The 22,142-nt window shown below is 43.1% G+C and overlaps 1 protein-coding gene across 1 annotated transcript in view; it reads left to right on the top strand.

The window, feature by feature from the left end:
* The window catches only part of sema4f (sema domain, immunoglobulin domain (Ig), transmembrane domain (TM) and short cytoplasmic domain, (semaphorin) 4F), a 262,102-nt gene that overhangs the window by 17,407 nt on the left and 222,553 nt on the right, over nucleotides 1-22,142 (top strand). Inside the window, exon 2 of the mRNA XM_041197038.1 lies at nucleotides 7,224-7,616. Within this exon, the coding sequence (XP_041052972.1) occupies nucleotides 7,499-7,616 (118 nt within the window). The 5' untranslated portion in view covers nucleotides 7,224-7,498. The remainder of the gene's footprint in view (nucleotides 1-7,223; nucleotides 7,617-22,142) is intronic.

Here is a 22,142-nt window from a genome sequence, read left to right as displayed (position 1 = left end):
CCCATAACATTTTGACTCAAAAGTGGGAGTGCTACCCACTGAGCCACAACTGTCACCTTTGAAGTTTGGTTTACGCATTTTATATTTAATTTGAAGTGGAAGCAAAATGGTACAATTTATTTCAAAGTAATAATGTGACATAATGTTAATTTTGCCTGAATAGGTTTTGATTTTCTCCATTGCAGGGTTAGCCATTTGGTCAGATCTGCTGTTTACTGTGTGCTCTGGTGTAACATTCCAGCATCATGCTGAATGTTCCCAGCTCCCCCTGCTGCTCGACCTGCTGCCCACGTTCTGTTTATAGAATTGTCCAAGCTAGTCACGAGGCAGAGGAGAAATTAGCTGAGCTTTAATTTCATTTTTTTCACATGTTATAGGTTGTGATCAGGGTATTAATTTTTAAAAATGCTATTAGCTATTTGTTATAACAGCTCATAACATTTTTCAATACCTCCAATTTTATTTTCAATAATCTATAACTTATGATCAGTCTTACCTATTATGGGATATAAGAGCGTTTAGGATGTAAAAACTGTTTTTTGAAGCACTGCATCAGGACTCACAGATCTACTGAATTCTTTCAGGAGGCAACTAAATCAGTGGATAAGAACTATCCAGAGGGTATGAATCATTCACATTTTCAGAATTCTGTTTGATAAAGTTTTTAATTGTCTCCGGAAAGAAGTTGGTAGATTTGATGGAATGTTTCAAAACCAGCTTTTACTGCCTATAAGCTCTAATATCTTATAATATTTACCCACTCCCTTTGCCTCACCATCTTCATCCACCTTGGTCCTACAGTTTGGAATTCTCTCTGCTTTTCTACCTCCATCCCCCTCCTTTCAGTATCATCTTCAAAACCACCTCTTGTGGCTTTTAGTCATGAAGCTAATATCTTTTACATTGTTTTTTCTTTATTCTTTCATGGGATGTGATCATCCATTTTGTTTGATTATGCCCTGGAGGTTTTTCTATGTTAAAGGCTTGGCATCAAGGAGCCCTAGCAAAATTGGAGTCAATGGGAATTGGGGGGAAACTCTCCATCGGTTGGAATCATACCTAGCACAAAGGAAGATGGTTGTGGTTGTTGGAGATCTGTCATCTTAGCTTCAGGATATCACTGCAGGAGTTCCTCAGGGTAGTGTCTTTGGCTCAATCGTCTTCAGCTGCTTTATCAATGACCTTCCTTCCATCATAAGGTTCGAAGTGGTTCACCGATGATTACACAATGTTCAGCACCATTTGTGAATCCTCAAATACCGAAGCAATCCATGTCCAAATGCAGCAACTGTAACTGGGAGTTAAATTAATTAGGGGATTTGGAAGTTATTATAGTAGTAATTTGTAGACATATGTGTATGCTTAAAAATCATTTTACTTGTTAATAAATGTTTGATTTAGTTTTATAAAAACCTCTTAAGACTCGGTGGTCTTATTATTACTGAAATCAAAGTCCACATCTCGAAACATACAAATTGAAAATTAGCCGTGACAGTTGTTTCAAGTTTCCCTCTGGGATTTGAAAAGCTCAGCATTTACCATCTGTTATGTCATAACAGCAGGAAAATGGTGTACAGGTAGATGATCAGCCATGATCTAATTGAATGGCGGAGCAGGCTCAAAGGGCAAAATGGCCTACTCTTGTTCCCATGTTCCTAGCCAACTGGTTTGAAAGCTGCTTTGACAATGTCAGTCAGTGGATGGTGAGAAGTAGCAAAAGCTCTGGTTGCTGGGCAGTCATTCCACAGGGCCTATACATAGATCTAGTCCCATTCTACCATTTATAAATGGTATGGGAGAGGATTTATCCAGTAACATTGTAGACTAAGCTACATTTCAAAAGAGCCTGAAAGCATTCATTGGGATTTGGAAAGATTATATGCATGGACAAAGGAATGGTAAGTGCACTTAAAAAGAAATCATCACATTTCTTCTAGATATAAGTCATTTTACATTTGTTTCAGAGTATTCATATTCCCAGCTCGCATCCTCATTGGAAAATATGAGGGACATAAAATTTTTTGATTCAAATGAGAAATATAAGTTATATGGTGGGGCTTTACAATTACCAAACCACTGAGTGGCGCTAGCTACTTAAAGCATAAGCAGTGCAGCTGGGAGTATAAAAACAAAAAACTGCGGATGCCGGAAATCCAAAACATATTGCTTATGTATGTTATCGGCAGGAAAAAAGGGACTTAGAACATTGGAACATCGGAACAGGAGGAAGTCATTCAGTCCCCTAAACCTATTTGCCATTGAATTAGATTACAGCTGATCTGAATCTTAACAATATTTGTCCGCTTTGGTTCAGTACCCTTAATACTGAACAAAAATCTATCAATCACAGTTTTGAAATTTTCATTTAACCCCTAAACAGCTTCTTGGGGGAGAGAGTTCTAGATTGCCACCATCCTTAGTGTTTTCTAACATCACCTCTGAACCACCTTGTTCTCATTTTGAGGTAATGCACTCTTGTTCTGAACTCGTTGACCAGAGTAAATTCTTTTTCTCAGTCTACTCTTTCAGCCCCTTTAATCATCTTAAACACTTCGATTAGATGATCTCTTAATCTTCTGTATTCAAGGGAATACAGGCCTAATCTATGCTGCTTGACCACATAATTTACCTTTTTTAACTCTGATATCTAAATTTCTGTAAATGATCACTTTGATCGATGCCTTCCTTAAACTGAAAAATATAGTCCATAATTTGCAGACAATAGTCCAAAGTAAACAATGGCAGGAAACAATACGAGATAAATAAACTGTAGTAGTTGAGCTAATTTGGATTTTTAAAAGCTATTTGTTTTAGGAGGAAGGAAATATTGAGCGAAGTGAGGAATAGCACTATTTTAATGTGACCAGAAATAATGATGTAGAACAGGACATATATATATTATATTTTAATATTTTGTTTAACATATATCCATGTTTTGGTAGCACTTAAAATTTTGAATTGTGGAGTAAAATATATTACCATGCCATTTTTGTACACTTTTTCATTATCTCTGTTAGTAGTTATACGTTACTTTATTTCCAATGAAGAGAACAATATGTGGCAATGATGGGGTTAAATGGATGGCAATGAACTACGTACAATGTACAGAACAGAAACATTTGGTCCAAGTGGTCCATGATGGCCTTTATACTCCAGACGAGTCTCTTTCGAACCTTCTTTATGTAACCATAACAGCGTAACTTCAAGGCCATTATCCCTTGTCTATATGTTTCTCCAGCTTCCTCTAAATGCATCTATGCTATTCAACTCAAGTACTTCTTGTGATAGAGAATTTCATATTCTAATCACTATCTGTGTAAAGAGGTTTCTTGTGAATTTCCCATTCTCTATCAGATCACCTTTCTGGTTTCATTTTTCTCAAGAGTCCCAGCCTGTTCAACTTTTCCTGATATGTATAACCTCTCAGCTCTAGAACGATCTTTATAATCTTTTCCCCACATTCTCCAGTGCAATATTCTCTATATTATATGGGGCAACATTTTTTTGATGGCGGTGTTTCTCACTTCACAGGTGGAGAAGTTGGTGGGGAACGCAAGCCCACCAATCATTGATGCCATGCAGACATTTAACACTTTAATCTGCTGGAGACAGGCCTTTTGCTCCTCACCCGGGAGGAAGTTCCATCCTAGAGAACTGCTGCCCAAACTGATTGGCTGGCAACTCTGTAGTCCCAGCCGGGCCACTAAGAGTGGTGGCCACTTCTGGGACTACAAGCAGCTTCCAGATCCTGAGCCCTGGGATACAGGGAAGTCCAGGGTTTTGTGGTGAGGAGGGGAAATGAGGCCTGGGGGATGGGGGTGGATGGTGGGAATGAGGGGTCATGATTTGAAGATCAGGCGAGGAGGCAGTATCCAGGAGGACCCAGACCTTGGGGAGGGGGAATGTAAAGGAAGGCAACCACCCCACCCAAGGTGCAAGCAGCATAACCTGTTGGGCTTGCCCCTGTCCCTGAATCCCTCCTGCTGGCCTGAAAATTGAGGGCTGGGCAGTATTCCTCATTTTGAGCATGTTTGGGCCGCCCTGGTCCTCACTTGCCTTTGTAAAATAGCATGTAGGTTGGGGATGGGTGGGAAGAAGTCTGGGAAGACCACATCGGGAATTTTATGGCCCTTCCCGCCTGTAAGCTCACCAGCTGGGGGCCTGTAAGATTCTGCCCATGGAGACTGGAATTGAAAAGAAGGGGAGAGGGAACGAAGGGGCAATGGATGATAATGAGGGGAGTATGGATGATGATGGAAAGGAGAGACCTTTATTGCAAGGGGGATGGAGTATAAAAGTAGGGAAGTTTTCCTACAATTGTACGGGGAATTAGGGAGACCACACCTAGAATACCATGTATAATTTTGATCTCCTTCCTTAACAAGAGTTATACTTGCATTGGAAGCAGTTCAGAGAACGTTCGCAAAGCTGATTCTTGGGATGAAAGAGTTGTCTTATGAGGAAAGGTTGAGCAATTTGTGCCTCTACTTATTGAAGTTTGGAAGAATGAGAGGTGATCTTATAAGATTTTGAGGGGGCTTGACGGGGTAGATACTGAGAGGATGTTTCCTTTTATTAGGGAGTCTAGAACTCAGAACACAGTTTAAAAATATGGGCTCTCCTGTTTAAAAATGGGATGAGGAGGAGTTTCTTTTCTCAGAGATTCCTTAACCAGTGGAAGGGTGCTTTTCTGAATGGAGAGCAGTGACTAGTGGAGTTCCGCAGGAATCAGTGCTGAGACCTTTGCTGTTTGTAGTATACATAAATGATTTGGAGGAAAATGTAACTGGGCTAATTAGTAAGTTCGCAGACAACATTAAGGTTGGAGGAGTTGCAGATAGTGAAGAGGATTGTCAAAGGATACAACGGGATATAGATTGGTTGGAGACTTGGGCGGAGAAATGGCAGATGGAGTTTAACCCGGACAAATGTGTGGTAATGCATTTTGGAAGGTCTAATACAGGCAGGAATTATACAGTAAATGGCAGAACCCTTCAGTGTATTGATGGGCAGAGGGATCTGGGTGAACAGGTCCGCAGGTCACTGAAAGTGGCAACACAGGTGGATAAGGTGGTCAGGAAGGCATATGGCATGCTTGTCTTCATCAGCAGGGGTATTGAGTATAAAAGCTGGGAAGTCATGCTGCAGCTGTATAGAACCTTGGTTAGGCCACACTTGGAATATTGTATGCAATTCTGGTCGCCACATTACCAGAAGGACATGGAGGCATTGGAGAGGGTGCAGAGGAGGTTTACCAGGATGCTGCCTGGTCTGGAGGTTATTAGCTATGAGGAGAGGTTGGAGAAACTTGGATTGTTCTCACTAGAGCGACGGAGATTGAGGGGCGACTTGATAGAAGTTTACAAAATTACGAGTGGCATGGACAGAGTAGAAAGAAGTTTTTTCCCAGGGTGGAAAAGTCAATTACTAGGGGACATAGATTTAAGGGGAGAGGAGAAAACTATAGAGGAGATGTGCAGGGCAAGTTTTTTATGCAGAGGGTAGTGAGTGTCTGGAATTCGCTGCCAGAGGAGGTGGTGGAAGCAGGTACGATAGTGGTGTTTAAGAGGCACTTGACAAATAAATGAATAGGATGGGAATAGAGGGGTACGGACCCCGGAAGTGCAAAATGTTTTAGTTGACGTGCAATATGATCGGCGCAGCCTTGGAGGGCCAATGGGCCTGTTCCTGCTGTACTTTTCTTTGTTCTTTGTTCTTTGGATTTCTCTTCCACAGAGAACAGTGGAGGCTGGTTCATTCAATACATTCAAAAGGGGGAGATGGTGGTAATATCACAGGATTCAGAGGCACAGGTTAATTCTCTTGGGACATGGATTCAAAACTCACCACTTGGTGGACTTTGAATTCAATTAATAAATCTGCAGCTATCTTCAATTTTTGCAAAACATCATCTGGCTCACTAATTTCCTTTAAGGAAGGAAATCTGCTGTCCTTACCTAGACTGCCTTACTTGTGATTGCAGTCCCACAGCAGTGTGGTTGACTCTTAAGTGCCCTCTGAAATGGCTTAGCAAGCCAGTTGGTTCAGCAACCAATGCTGGCCTTGCCAACAATGCTATATCCCCTGAAAGAACAAAAAAAGGCTGAGTTACGCAGATTTTGATCTACGAAGGAGTTGTGTTATGGGGGCAGATAGGAAAGTGGAGTTAAGGCCACAATCATATCAGCCATGATCACATTGAATGGTGGAGCAGGCTGGAGGGGCCAATTGGCCTCATATTTCTTATGGTCTTAGGAGAGAGCAATGGTGAGGTAATGAAGGAGCGAATGAAAGATGGTGCAGGAGCAATGGATGAGATAAAATGTTTAGAAATTCATGGCAATGAAGGGAGACAGTCATGGAAGGGATAGCAATGAAAGCAAATACACTCATGTCTGAGGAGGTGTGGTCAGAGGAGATGATGCATCACCAGTCTGGAAATCTGTATTGATTAAAATTGATGATTAGGGTTATCAACTTTGGCTGGAGATAGTCCTAGAGATTTGACCACATGCCCCAACCCCCACTCTTCTCTGTCTTCCCCCCCCCCATCTCCAGTATTTTTATAACTAATAAAAATAAACAAAATGTTAATGCCCCTATGATTTTTCTCCTGGTTTGCTCGCATATGTGTTCAAGAGATTAATTTTTAATTCCCAGAGATTTGAGAGCAGCTCTTGAGGGTTGGCAACCCTAGCTTTTGGCTGAAATGTCAACTTGTCTTTTCCCCCTTGTAGATGCTGAACCGTTTCCAACATTTTCTGTTGCTTTTTTAAGGTGAAAAGGGAGTTTGATCCACGCTTTTTAAACAAGTGTCCCACTGGGTTTACATTATTTTATATATATATATATATATATATACATGAGGCCATCCTATTTAAGTTCTGGATTTAAAAACAATGAAGGAACAATCGATTGGCGTCAACGTCAGTAACAGAGCCACACGGTTCAATTTAAGCCCTGGAAAAATGTTCCTGCAGCTGAGAAACAAAATAAGATTATTGGTATCGGGATTGTTGGGGAACGGATGAGAGAGGGTGGAGTTTTCTTAGGTACATATAGACTGTGACTCAAATCCAATCCGCCCCTCTGATTCACGCGTCTTGCGCTACCTGGCGTTGCTGTAATTCTCGATAAGATACAGTAACCCGAGAGAAAAAAAAAAATCAGCTGCGTAACACTTCCGACTTTCGACATCAAGTACAATTATTTTTTTTTTTCAGAAAAGTTTGTAAAAACTCTGGAGGATTCCGGACGGAGCAGCAATTCGAGTGCAAAGAAGCGGCTGGCTACGAAAAGTTTTGTTTTAAATACATTATCCAAGGAGCTGCTTCAAACACCTGGTCGCCGTGTGTAACACTTTGTTTCTTCTCTCAATTGCCGACCGTTGATACAAATTTCAACCAGAAAGGATATCGGAAAAAGAAAAGTGGACGTGGTTTTTGTGCCCCCCCCCCCCCCTCTATTTTAGTTGCGGGACTTTATTTGTATTCACAAAATGATGAGAGGAGGATACGCGGCTCTGGCTGTTTACGTTGCGATTTTGTGTTCAATTAACGCTTACGTTTTGGGGTTGGCTAAGGATTCAGTCCCCAGGAAAACCATCTCTCACGATGGTAGGTGCCGGTTTCTTTCTGATTTATTTCTTTTTTCTCTCTCTCTCTCTCTCTCAGCAATGTTTCCCCGACTCTCCAAATTAATTCCGATCTGTTGCTAAGCAGGCTGCATGTGTCGCACGGTTAAAGATACCTTGAGAGGTTTTAAAGATCGCTTTGTGTGTTTACAGCCCATGACTTGGTCAGTGAGGTACTTGTTCACAAAGGAAATTTTTTTTTTTAAAAATCCTTCATTCCTATAGCGCCCTTTGAGTTTCTGAAACGCTTTGCAGGAAGTGCAGCAGCCAGTTTGCGCACAGCAAGCTCCCGTTGACAATACTGAAATAACGACTAGCTTAATTGGATGGAATAGGGTTGTGGCTCATGTTGGGGTTCATAACCAGTGCTGGTTATATCACGAACAAGAAACGAGATTGGTCCAGAATTTGCCCTCTGGCCTTTGTTACCGTACTTGATCAAGCTGCTTGCACCTTTAGTTCTCCCCCAGGCAGCTTGCCCTTTTTCTAAAGAAAATCCTCTAATTTTTTTAAAACAACAAAGAACTTATAAAAACAAAAATGTGTATTTTGTAAGGAGCGCTGAATAATCTTGAACATTATCAACCATTTTCAGCAAAGGGACCTAAAAGAGGTGTTAAGCTCTTCATTTGTATAATGTAACAGACCTCATGCCTGTTTTTAGAGAGCTGGATGGAATTTCTGAAAAATGGGTATGATGAATTTATCAGTAGCCTAATCTCACATCTGCCCATTGCTAAATTGCGTTATGCCTGTTTTAAACCCAAAAAATCCTAATCTGTTTCAGTGAAGTTGATTGAGGAGAAAAATACCAACATACTGGGGAAAACTTTACTTGTCAAGTAATGTCATGGGGTTATTTATGTCTTTCAAGGACAATCACTGCCTCAGTTTAACGTCTCTTCTGTACAATGACACCGTGACAGTGCAGGGCTCCCTCAGTATTGCACTGAAGTATCAGCGTGGATTATATGCTCAAGGGTCTGAATTGAGCCTGGAACCCACACCCTCCTGATGACTGAGTCAAGGTGTTCACAAGCATTTGTATACATGAAGGAGGGAAATTTAAGCGACAGGCAGGACTCCTAGCATTATTTTGCTCGTGCTTCTTTATGCATTTTGCCTCTGCTGTGAGGTGAACCAGGTTTCTATGAAGTCATCACTTATGTGGAGAGACTTGAAAAGCAGTAGTTGATCTTTCTCAAAGTGAAGAAGGTTAAGAGGTGATTTAGTATATTAAATATATATAAATATATTACTGTACATATTCAATTTAATATATTAAAATTATGAGGGATTTTTTAGAGAGTAGATAAGGAAAAATTGTTTCTACTTGCAGGAGGGTGGTAACCAAAGGACACAAATTTGCAATAATTAAAAAAAAGATGGAGTTGGTGCAGTTGAAATATTTTTATGAAATGAGTTCTTAACTGCAAATCACAGACTCAACAGAAAATTGGATGTCTGCTTGAAAAGGAGTGGCTAACGGGAAAGAGCAGGGGAGTGGGATTATTTGGATGACACTTTAAAAGAGTCAGCACAGGTATGATGAGCCAAGTGGTTTCTACTGTACTGTAGGATTTTATGATTCCACAAAAAGTGGGGTGGAGTTGAGGATTGCTTGCTTATCTATTTTTGATTATAGCCTGTCTGATTTAAAGTTTTTTTTTACCACTTATTTACTCAGCTGGGAGTGATATATTAGAATGGATAGAGGATTAGTTAATGGATAGAAAAGGGAGGGCAGAATTTTGCCGTCGGCGAGCAGGGGGCGGGGCCCGTTTGCTGATGCATAAAATGATGCAGAATGACCTCGGGTGGAACCCCCAATGTCATCCCGCCCCACTTAAATTTTCAGGAAGGCGGGGGCACATCAAAATCAGCTGTGGGCCCGCCAACCTGTCAATGGCCAATTGAGGCCATTGACAGGATCATTTAAACAATTAAAGGACCTGCCCGTCCAACCTTAAGGCCAAGAGCCCCGGCGGCAAATAGAGAAAACGTAAAACCTCATCCAGCGGTGGGATGAGGTTTCATGCAGGGTTTTAGAAATTTTAATAAAGTTTTTCTGTAAATTATGAACATGTCCCAACTCATGTGACATTGTCACATGAGGGGGACATGTTAGGGAATTTTTTTTTTTCTATTTTTAATCTTTTTCAAAGTGGAAGCGATCTCCGTGAGGCTGCACTTTGCCTCAGGGAGATGTGCGCTCTTTCGTGCGCATGCGCGAAAGAGCACACTCTCGCTTTTGGGGAATCCCCCCCACCTGCACAGGAAGCGCAGAGCGCTTCCCGCTGGATGTCACGCTGGGCGTGCCTTAACTGGCTCGCCCACGTAAAATGGCGATACGGTCCGCTTCTCCGGCGGGGATCGGCTCTCCGCCCGCTGGAGATTGGGTCGGGCCTGCCCGCCCAACAGGCAGAAAATTCTGCCCAGAGTGTGGGCATAAACGGGACTTTTTTCAATTTGGCAGGCAGTGAATAATGGAGTGCTGGGAGGATCAGCTATTTACAATTTATATTGATGACTTAGATGAAGAGAGAGTAATTTTATCTAAGTTTGCTGATGATACCAAGCTAGCAGCAAAGGTAAGCTTCGGGGAGGAAATGCAGCAAAGAGACATAGGCAGTTGAGTGGGAAACAAGATGGCAGATGGAGCATATTTTCGAGAAATGTGAAGTTATTTGCTTTGGCCGTAAGAATTAGAAAGCAGAATATTTTTTGTAAGTGTTGATGTTCAAAGAGCCTTGGGTGTACTTGTACAAGGGATGCAAAAAGTTAGCATGCAGGTGCAGCAAGCAATTAGGAAGGCAAATGGCATTTTGTCTTTATTGCGAAGGGATTGGAGTACAGGAATAAAGAAGTCTTGCTGCAGTTCCACAGGGTTTTGATGAGACTGCACCTGGAGGACTGTGTGCAGTTTTTGTCTCCACATTTAAGAAAGGATATTCTTGCTTTGGGGGTGGTACAGTGAAGGTTCACTAAATATTGTCCCTGGGGAGAGGGGATTGTCCTATGATGAGTGGTCGAATAAATTGGGCTTGTATTCTTTGGTGCTTAAAAGAATGAGAGGAGATCTCATTGAAACCTCCAAAGTTCTGAAGGGGCTTGATAAGGTGGGTGCTGAAAGATTGTTTCTGCTGGTCAGGGAACCTAAAGCACAGGGGCACAGTCTTAGCACAAGAGGACAATCATTTTGTCTCAGAGGGACTGAGATGAGGAGAAATGACTTTACTCAAAGGTTTATGGATCTTTGGAATTGTCTAAGCCAGAGGGTTGTAGATGCTCCATCGTTGAATACACTTAAGGCTGGGATAGGTACATTTTTGGTTTCTCAGGGAATTAAGGGGTATGGGGAGTGGCAAGAAAATGAAGTTGAAGCCCAAGATCAGCCATGATCTTGTTGAATTGCAGAGCAGGCTCAATGGGTCGTGTGGTCTACTCCTGCTTCTGTTTCTTATTTTCTTGAACTGGCATCACAGTCATTTTTTTTCCATTGAGCAGACTTGATGAAATGTTTTCTTCCTTGCTGGTTGGACCCTAGAGAGTTGATAACCAACTTCTGTGGAAGATAGGATTGCAGTAAGAAGGATTGACTCTCTAAGATGACAGACATGATGATGGGCTGTGGCTGCGTCAACCCTTTGTGCTGCATCTGGTAGTTTAATGGGACAAGTCGACAATACTCTAGAGCAATGTTTTTGGATCAACCAGCCAGCCCCATAATCTTGAAAGTAGACCTGTTACTGGAGACGCGTTTCTTCCCATTGCTTTTGGCTCAATTAACTTAATTATATATTAATAAGACCATAAGACATAGGAGCAGAAATTAGGCCAATCAGCCATCGAGTCTGCTCCGCCATTCAATCATGGCTGATATGTTTCTCAACCCCATTCTCCCGCCTTCTTCCTGTAACTTTGATCTCCTTACCATTCAAGAACCTATCTATCTTGGTCTTAAACCCACTCAATGGCCTGGCCTCCACAGCCTTCTGTGGCAATGAATTCCATAGATTCACCACTCTCTGGCTAAAGAAGTTTCTCCTCATCTCTGTTCTAAAAGGTCTTCCCTTTACTCTGAGGCTGTGCCCTTGGGTCCTAGTCTCTCCTACTAATGGAAACATCTTCCCCACGTCACTCTATCCAGGCCTTTCAGTATTCTGTAAGTTTCAATCAGATCCCCCCTCATCCTTCTAAACTCCATCGAGTATAGACCCAGAGTCCTCAAACGTTTCTCATATGTTAAGCCTTTCGTTCCTGGGATCATTCTCGTGAACCTCCTCTAGACCCTCTCCAGGACCAGCGCATCCTTCCTGAGATACGGGCCCAAAATTGCTCACAATATTCTAAATGTGGTCAGACCAGAGCCTTATAAAGCCTCAGCAGCACATCCCTGCTTTTATATTCTAGTCCTCTCGAAATAAATGCCAACATTGCATTTGCCTTCCTAACTACCGACTCAACCAACAAGTTAAACTTAAGAGAATCCTGGACTAGGACTCCCAAGTCCCTTTGCACTCCAGATTTCTGAATTCTCTCCCCATTTAGAAAATAGTCCATGCCTCTATTCTTCTTACCAAAGTGCATGACTTCACACTTCCCCACGTTGTGTTCCATCTGCCACTTCTTTGCCCGTTCTCCTAACCTGTTCAAATCCTTCTGCAGCCTCCCTGCCTCCTCAATACTACCTGTCCCTCCACCTATCTTAGTATCATCTGCAAACTTAGCCAGGATGCCCTCAGTTCCTTCATCTAGATCATTAATGTATAAAGTGAAAAGTTGTGGTCCCAACACTGACCCCTGCGGAACTCCACTAGTCACCGGCCTCCATCCTGAGAAGGACCCCCTTATCCCCACTCTCTGCCTCCTGCCAGACAGCCAATCTTCTATCCATGCTAATACTTTGCCACTAACACCATGGGCTCTTATCTTACTGAGCAGCCTCCTGTGCGGCACCTTGTCAAAGGCCTTCTGGAAGTCCAAGTGGATAACATCCATTGGCTCTCCTTTGTCTAACCTACTCGATACCTCCTCAAAGAATTCTAACAGATTTGTCAGGCATGACCTCCCCTTGATGAAACCATGCTGACTTTGCCCGATTTTACCATATACTTCCAAGTGTTCTGCAATCTCATCCTTAATAATGGACTCTAAAATCTTTAAATCTCTAAAATCTCTAATAAGACACCTTTACTCAGTGAGGACTGTTGTAGTCAATTTATGAGCTCAGTTTGAACAAAATAAGATGCCTAAACAGGTAGCCGTTGCATGACTGCGGTATTGAGTTTCCATGCCAGGAATATCTTCTTGCTGTTAGGTTGAAATTATTCACATTTTAAAAAAAGATGTCTGATAAAGGGCAGCAAAAAAATGGGGTCTTGTCCTGATGTTTATTTTTGCAATGCTGGTGTCAAATTTTAGAGCAAAGATCACTTCTGATGCTGATTTATTGTAAGAATTAAAAGAGCAATTATTTTAATGTATGCCTTCTGGGCAGAGGTCTTAAGATGCAGAGTATAGATCTCTCTTCAGTCATTTGACCACATACATTAGACTTTACCAATTTGCTGTTGTCAGCATCACCAGGGTTGACATTTGCAACCTCCACTCCCCAACAGAAGCGTTATTTACATCTCCAACAGTAGAGCTCGACCCTGTAGCAAGATAACCCCAAAAAGATCACAAATGGCCGTTTGTTAAATTGCAGTGAGCTGATCACATGTCCTCAATGGTGCCAGATTTCTAAAGAACACAAGCGAACCAGTTAGGATCTTGCGACAATCCAATACTTTTCATGCTTGCTTTTGCTGTGTTATTTGATTAACTAAAATATTTTTTGAGCTCACTTTCACAATTTGGTGTGTGGTGGATATGGTGAGTACTTGCTAGTTCAGTACCATAACTTCTATGTACTGTACCCTTGCACCTGCTTTTATAGTGTGGTAGGGGTATTGGGAGAACACGGTACTTCACTGTTATTCAGCATTTAGTTGGGAATAGTGCAACTGTTCCACTGCTCCACCAACAGGTGCAAAGATGGTGGAGTGGCAGATTCATCTACCTATTCATTTCAGCATAAAGCTCGATCCCAACTCATTTAAACACTGCCAGAAAGCTGTGGGTGGTGATTGGGTGCCCCACTGCAGTTTATCAGAGATGGCAGGGCAGGGAATTATTTAGCTCCAAGTTCTCTGCAAGTTGTGTCTTGGAGGGATAGAAGAGGCAATCCTGAGGAAAGCCTCTAATGGCCCAGAGATTTTTATGGGGAGCACTTTTGCTTTTCCTGGGCTCACAAAAATAAAGAACATAAAATTTTAAAACTTTTTTCAGTGTACTCTGGCCCCTTTTAGAACCAATGGTTAGGTGGCTAAAAGTTTGTAGAACTGAGTTCGAGTGAACGCAGCACGTGCTGTGCCCCTTTTGTAATTTGGGTTGAAAAGTTTAAGTCCACAAATCAGATTACCTGGATTTTCACATTTTATGGAGCTGTCCACCTGTTTGAACCAGGTGGGCTGCTTGTCCTTTCATAGGCCTACTTGAGTACTACAGGTAAACCAGGAGCACCAAAGGGGCATCTGAGATGCATGCATCCATCTGATTTTCAGCTGCTGTCCATTTGAAACAGGAGTCCTTGAATTGAATTTCACCTCTGCTTTGTCTTGTGTCTTCCATATAACCATTTGTATAACTTCTCATCTGCTGCTTGCTAAACGTGCTCAAGCTCTGGTCCCCTCTTGTAGGCCTTGATGAGATTGGTGGTGGACTGAATTGTAAATCTGTGGGGAGGTTGTATTATCTCCTGTTGGGTAAAAAAAGGCCTTAAGAATTAAGCTTTGCTGAAACACTGTGGGTTAATGAATGATTCTGTTCCTTAATGTGGGGAGAAGAGGAGCAAATCTCACTTTGAAAGTACTTGCTGGTGAAACAAACAGTTCAGCCGAACATAATATGGAGAGTTAGGCTTGCTTTTTAAGGTGCGCTAGTATTTTGAATTTTATTGAATTTTATTAATATCTGATAAATGCATTTATAAATAAATTATTTATATCATTAAATCCAGGCCAGAATTTGTTGCCCCATCCTTAAAGGGCTGTCTATGAAAAGGAAATGACTCTAGGCTGAGTAGAATTGAGTTTTTCTGGTAATTGGCTTTTGATCCGCTGGAAAGTTATTAAAAGCCCCACAGGGAAGTTATTTTTAAGGCTTTTATACATGCAAGGATGTGGTATTTCTCAGTGTTTGTTGTGATTGTGAGTAATCTGACATTTCTAATCTACACCTAGAAATGGCATGTTGGAGGTTATAGATGTGTGATAGTGGTCTGGAAAATTAAGATGTTAACAAGCTCAGTATTTATTAGAAAGATTGTAATAAGGATGCACAAAGGACAGGGGACAGGAGGTATAACAATTAGTAGTTAGTTCTGGCCTTCAAGTAGTACAGAACTTGAGTATTGTTGAAAAAAAGACATGTCGAAGCTCTTCTTGCACTCATCAGGACACTTCGCAGTAATACCAATAAAGGAGAAAACAACAATTTGTATGTATAAGAAGAGAGTGCTGATCAGTTGACAAATTACTCTGGTAGAGAAGCTGCCATGGAGCATGCACCAGTGATTGTGACTGACAGTTAGCTGCCAAGCATTGTTTGAAATTTAAACTAGGCGGCTTGACCCTGATTGGTCAAGACATTGCCCTGAGGGATGAGTCAGCAAATGGCTGTCACTTATTTTGTTTAGCTGAAATAGGCGCCATGTGTGTACATGTTCTTTCTGTCTGCAAAGAACAGGACCCAGTACAAGTAAATGCACCAGACTGCGAACCCGACTGACAATCTTAAATTGGTTGTCTGCATAATTCTTAACACACTGAGGATTACTTAGCAAATGTTGTCCAGTTGCAAAATCGCATCCAGTGTTGGACATTCTGTTTTGAGTTTTGCACAGGCTGGTTGGGTACAGTCTGTACCTTGCCTGTTGTCAATAGCGGAAGGGACATGCTGTTTGATAAGATCTGCCATGGCAACATTCTGCATCGCAATGCCTCTACCAATCAGGGTCCATTTGCCAACCAATCAGCACTCTCTTCTCATACAGTATAAATTGTTGTTATCCCCTTATATTGGCACTCTTGCAAAGTGCACTGATGAGTGCAAGATGAAAAGCTTTGACGTCTCTTTTTTTCAGCAATACTCAAGTATAATAATACCATTTGCAGCCTGCGTTAAGTAGAACTTCTGCTATCAGTGTCAAACTCCAATGTCAGTCTTGTGGCCCTTGAGCTGTTAGTATGTGTGCAAAACCAAAGCTGGCTTTCAGGTGGTGCGCAAGTGGAAATTCTAGTTGAAACAGAGGCAGTTGAAAAGCATCGCCAACCCGCAACCAATAGGCTGAAGCTGGTGCCACGGCACCAGCACTAAACAGAATAATTACTAGCGGAAACCTCAAAGACAGCTCCATTCATGAGATGTATGCATCACTGGCTAGGCCAGCATTTATTGTCCATCCCTTGAGAAAGTGGTGGTGAGCTGCCTTCTTGAACTGCTGCAGTCCATGTGGTGTAGGTACACCAACAGTGTCGTTAGGGAGGGAGTTCCATTTCTTTGACCTAGCAACTGAAAGAATGGTGACATATTTCCAAGTCAGGATGGTGTGCGGCTTGGAGGGGAACATCCAGGTGGTGCTCCCATGCATCTGCTACCCTTGTCCTACTAGATGGTGGTGATTGTGGGTTTGGAGATGCTGGCTAAGGAGCCTTGGTGAGTTCCTGCAGTGCATCTGGTAGATGGTACATAACTACCTCCACTCTGCATCAGTGATGGAGGGAGTGAATGTTTGTGGATGGGGTGCCAACCAAGCGGGCTGCTTTGTCCTGGATGGTGTCGAGCTTCCTGAGTGTTGTTGGAGCTGCACTCATCAAGGCAAGCGGACAGTATTCCATCACACTCCTGACTTGTGCTTTGTAGATGCTGGATATGCTTTGGGGAGTGGGGAGGTGAGTTATTCACTGCAGGATTCCTAGCCTGTTGGTGCTTATTGGAAGGGAATGGAATATAAAAATTGGGATGTTTTATTGCAGCTGCACAGGGCCTTAGTTACACTGCACCTGGAGTACTTTTGGTCTCCTTGCTTAAGAAAGGAAAATAATTGCATTAGAAGCAGTTCAGAGAAGGTTCACTGGATTGATTTCTGGGATGAAGGGGTCACCTTAAGAGGAAAGGCTGAGCAGGTTGGGGCTATACCCACTGGAGTTTAGAAGAATGAGAGGTAATCTTATTGAAACATATAAGATCCTGAGGGGACTTGATAGGGTGAATGCTGAGATGATGTTTCATCTTTGTGAGGGAGTCTAGAAGTGGAGGGCAGAGTTTAAAAATTAGGGGTCTCCCATTTAAGACTGAGGTAAGGAATTTTTTTTTTCTTTCTCAGAGGGCCATTAGTCTGTGGAATTCTCTTCACAAGGCTGAGTTAGAAAGATTTTTGATCGTCAAGGGAATGAAGGATTATGGGGGATGGACAGGAAAGTAGAGTTGAGGCCACAACCAGATCTGCCATGATCTTATCGAATGGTGGAGCGGGCTCAAGGGGCTGAAGTGCCTACTCCTGCCCCTAATTCTTGTGCTCTTGTGGGAGCGCATGCTGGGGAATCAGAGCGCAACTCTCACCATTCTCTCTCCAATAAAATTAATTAGTTGAAAGGTGTAGGCCTATGATTTTCCAAGACATGTTACAGGAAATCTATATATCCAGCATTGAACTTTACTGAAATCTTAGTGACAGCGTGGATTTAGTGTGCCACATGCATAGAGGGAAATATGACCCAGGTCACCTGAGTTTCACGCTCTCCCGCCAGCAGGTTTTAGGCCGGGGGAGGGGACCGTGAAATTGAATGAAACGGGATTCCCTCTGGGTTCCACCCGCCTTGATTTCGCAGCGATTTTACATTGGGGTGGGCAAGGCCTCAATTGAAGCCCTTAAGTGGCTCCCATGCTCGGTCTCCCTCGCTAGTTCGCGCACAGGCACGAAAACTCTCCCTTGCTCACACACAGACCTCCCCTCTTAGCCCCCCTGCCTCAAATTCGGGTGAGGCTGCCCACCCAAAGTCTGGACTGCCCCTCCCCCCGCCAGGCCCCTTTGGCGCAAAGTCACAGTTCCGATCACCCTCCGGTGTCATTTAGAGGCCGTCCGAGGTCTGGTGTCACCAGCTCCGAGAACGGGGTGAAAATTAAAATGGAGACAGTCCGAGGTCTCCCAAGGTCCAGGGCCACCATCTCCGAGCACACCCCTGCCGCCGGCACCCCCCCCACCCCCACCGGTGAAAATCAAAATCAAGGCCACTTGAGGCACGGGGCTCCCAAGGTCGAAGTCTGCTGTGCAACCCCCCCGCCACCCCTGAGCTCGCCAGCTCCGAGCACCCCCAGGCCCTCTGCAGCTGCTCCCTGCTGAACATGCCTGTTGTTTTGCGCTCCCCAGCCAGAAACTGAAATGTTAAAACTTTTTGATGACTGATTATGTGAAGCTTGCCCAGTCATTGGCTGTTCCTCCCTGCATTGGCGACTGATAGGCAGCCACTGGTGAGCCTATGCTGTGAGGAACCAGCCTGTGATTGGATGAGCAGGCCCTCAGCACTTTTCAAAATTCTGTCCGAAAGTCTTGGACAGTTGGGCCCAACAACTGGTGGGCCAGATGAAAACGCTTCGGTGGCAGGGGCGCGCGCATACTTGGACAAGTCTGTTCTAGATTATAACGGCTGTGGGTTTGGAAGGTGCTGTTTAAGGAGCCTTGGTGAGGTGCTGCAGTGTATCAGCTGCTACCGTGTGTCGGTTGTGAAGGGAGTGAATCTTTGTGGGTGGTGTGGCAATCAAGCGGGCTGCGTGATTGGCACAGACTCGTGACTGGGATGGGGGTGATTGATGAAATTCCTGTTTGCACAGAAAACAAGAGAATGCCTGTTTTTCTTTTTCCATAATTAACAATCCACTAACAAAATCTCTCAGTTAAAATCTGCATTCCTGCAATTTCTTTGGTGAGCCATTATAAGAGAGAAGGCAGAACTTGAACCAAGGTGTCAGCTTTGGCTCAACATAGCATTTTCGCCAGAGTCAGAAAATTGTGGGTTCAGTTCTCATTCCACAGGCTTGAGCACATAACTAGGGTAACACAGCAGTGAGGGAGCACTGCACTGTTGGAGGTGACATCTTTTGGACGAGACATTAATCTTAGGCCCCATCTTGCCTCTCAGGTGGTTTTAAGATCTTATGACACCATTTCAAAGAAGAATAGGAGAGTTTTCCTGTGCCCTGGCTATTATTTATCCCTCGAATAACATCAATAAAACAGACTATCTGGCCATTAGCACATTGCTGTTTGAGGAATGTTGCTGTGTGAAAATTGACTGCTGTGTTTCCTATATTACAACAGTGATTATATTTCAAAATGTACTTCATTGTCTTTAAAGCACTTTGAGCCTGTATTCTGCAATCATGAAAAGCACTATCGGAATGCAGTCTTTTTTATAGATACATATAAACACCTTTCATATATGCTGTACTGCTGACAAATGCACACAGCAAGACAAACAGATGGTATGTTTTTGATCCTTTAGGAGTAAATGTGCAGGACACATAACCTAGCTGCTTTTCTTCAGATACTGCCATGTGATTGTTTATATCTATTTGAGCAGGCAATGAATGCATTGTTTTAATGCTTCATCTCTGTGATGCTATCTATAACAATGCAGCATTCACAATTACCTCATCGCTCTACTGAAGTGTCAGTCTAGATTGTTGGGTGCCAAATCTCGACTGGGGCTTGAACCCAAAACCTACATTTAAAGGGAAGCATACTATCATTGAGCCAAGACTGTCACTAACACAAAGGATTAATTCTTTGTAGGGACAGCTTGGATATATACGCCTGGCAGGTTTCTAGAGCAGCAGGACTGGACGCAGTTTCTGGAAGCAGTTCTCTCACATAAGTGACCTTAAGGGGGGCTGTGCAACAATTTTGAGTGAATGTAATTGTGTGTTGTTTCATTTGTTCAAGTACAGTCAATGGTTTAATTTTTCAGGTTTTGATTTGATGTTTGCATCATGATACATATGTAAATTACAATGGTTTTCGTGTTGTGCCATCTTTTACCATTACAATATCTTGCATTCATACGCAGAAAAAGTGATCCAAGGTGCTTCATAGAGTTGCAATGCAAAATTGACACAAAACCTGTGAGCTGTTATCAAAAAGCTTTCTCAGAGTTTCAGAGAGATCCTTAAAGGAAGCAAGGAAGAAAATTCCAAAGCATGGAGCCTAGGAGGGCTGGAGTAAATAAGTGATAAGAAGGGTGAGCCATAGATAGAATTAACATAAAGATGATTAACATAAGGATCATCAGATGCAGGAAGAAATTGATTGCGCTTGAAAGCTGTTTGCATCCAATCTATAAATAGCATTGTTGAGAACAAGATGCTGTTTTAGTACTGTATGTTCTTTCAAGCGCCCTGTCGGCAAACTATCTGTTTGCACTTGATTATAGGAGTGGAGGGTAGTATAGATGATGGAGAGAGGGTTCCCAGATAATTTGGAGCTGCATCAATGTAGTTTATATTATTTTCAGAGTTCTTGAAAATTTAATACTTGTGGATTTGAGGGCTTTTAACGCAGGCAAATAGATCAATTTTTTATTTTGGGAACTCAGTATTGTATCTATGTCAAACTACTTCTGCTATACCCCAGCAAGATATTTTGGCCCAAAAGTTAATTATAAGATGTGTTTAATTTTTGACCTAACTTACTTGCTTTAAGATGATGCTTGTAATGTATAACTATACATCCTAAAAAGACTGAATTAAAGATCAGTGACTTCAGAAGTTAATATCTGCCAGCTGGAACTTCAGTGCCACCAGGAATTGAAATCAGAAACATCCCACAAATGATTTCATGATGGTAAATGGGATCTGAAAGTCAGTGTATCACCACTGGGCCTTTCCAGAACAGTCCCAAGTGAAATCAGGAACACATTTGGCGGTTGAGGAAGTGAGCCTACCTTGGTTTATTTGCTGCCTGAAATTTTGAGGTATCCAGGATTTATTTTGGAAAAGGTCAGAAAGTGAACATGTGGGGCAGAGTTTTAACTGCCGATGCTGCCTGGGTTGGAGCAGGTAGGAAAGTAAAAGTTGTAAAATTCTCAAACTTGGCTCTAACCCATCCACTTTTTGTTTCAATGGAGCTGGGTTGGGGACAGGAAACCAACCCACTTTTAAACACATGGCGTTGTATTTTCATGTAGGGTCAGAAAAATGCGAGTTGGCCCCTTTTGCGGTTCCGGAATGCGAGCCCAGCTTCAAGCCCCATTCCTGCCATATTTCTGTCTTGAGAGACGTGGACAGTGAGTGTCAGGTATTGCGAGCCTTGAAGAAGTGCAAGATGAGTGTGGGTGCAGAGGCGGGCTGGTTATAAGGCCTGCCTTGGTTCTTGGGGACAGCAGACTAGCTCCAAATCCTCTAAAGTTCACCATCTCCCTCCCACCCAACCTCATTCTCCTTCAATGTTGCCTTATTTTCAGAGGTTCCTTCCATGTCCCCCTCATGCTTCCATGCCCCCTCTGACTCCCCATGCCCTTTCATGATGCCTCATATCCTCCGTGCCCCCCGTACACTCCATGCCACCTACGTGCTCCGTCATAGCCCCCTCACTCACAAAGATTGGGCTAGCTTCGGCGGCTGTGCCCTGCGGCTCTTTGGCTGGGTGAGGCAGTTTCCTCACCAGCTCTGGGGGTTTTTGGGAACCTCTCGGGTCTGCCTGCAAATTGGAAAAGGTGGGTTTGGGTAGCCAGACCTCCTGCTCACCCAGAGGGGTGCAGGCTCTTTTTGTTTTAAATTGGGTCAAGGTAGTTTCCTCACCAGCTCAGTATCTATTCGGGGAGTTTCCTGGCATCCCTCTTGTAAAATTGAAAAGAATGTTTCAGACAGCCTGACTTCCCACTCATCAGGCTCTCTTTCTTTTAAATTTGCTGGCCAGGTCTGGGGACTTTCTGTGCCCCTATTTATCCCTGGGGAGAAGGATTGTGCCAGCTCCTTTCGGCTGCATTTCCTCTAACCTTTGCTACTCCCATCAGAGCCTTCTTGCTTTCCACTGGCTCCTCAACTGAATACTGCCCACCTGTTTTGAATGCTTGGGAGTTCACTGCAACATTTGCTCTGCCTTTTCGGCAGTGGCAAGCACGGACTTGCTCACAGGGCAGTGACTTGCCCAATTTAGATACCGGAAAGGTGGGCCGATTCCTCTTTGGTCCCATGACCTCTGGGACACCCTGGCTCACGTGGCTTCCACCGCTCTTGCCAAGTTGCTCTTTGACTGTGTGAGGCAGCTCCCTCACTACTAGTTTTGCTGCCTGGGAATGGCCCTGTTCCCTGTTTAATTTAGCAAAGAATATGTTGGCCAATTTGGTCTCTGGCTCACTCCCTTCATCTCTTTTGAAATTCATTTTCCCAAGCCCTTTTAATTTAACTG

This window comes from Carcharodon carcharias, chromosome 1, assembly GCF_017639515.1.
Source record: "Carcharodon carcharias isolate sCarCar2 chromosome 1, sCarCar2.pri, whole genome shotgun sequence".
In the NCBI taxonomy this organism is placed as follows: domain Eukaryota; kingdom Metazoa; phylum Chordata; class Chondrichthyes; order Lamniformes; family Lamnidae; genus Carcharodon; species Carcharodon carcharias.
The sequence above is the reverse complement of the archived record's forward strand: the minus strand, read 5'-3'. Positions and strand labels throughout refer to the sequence as shown.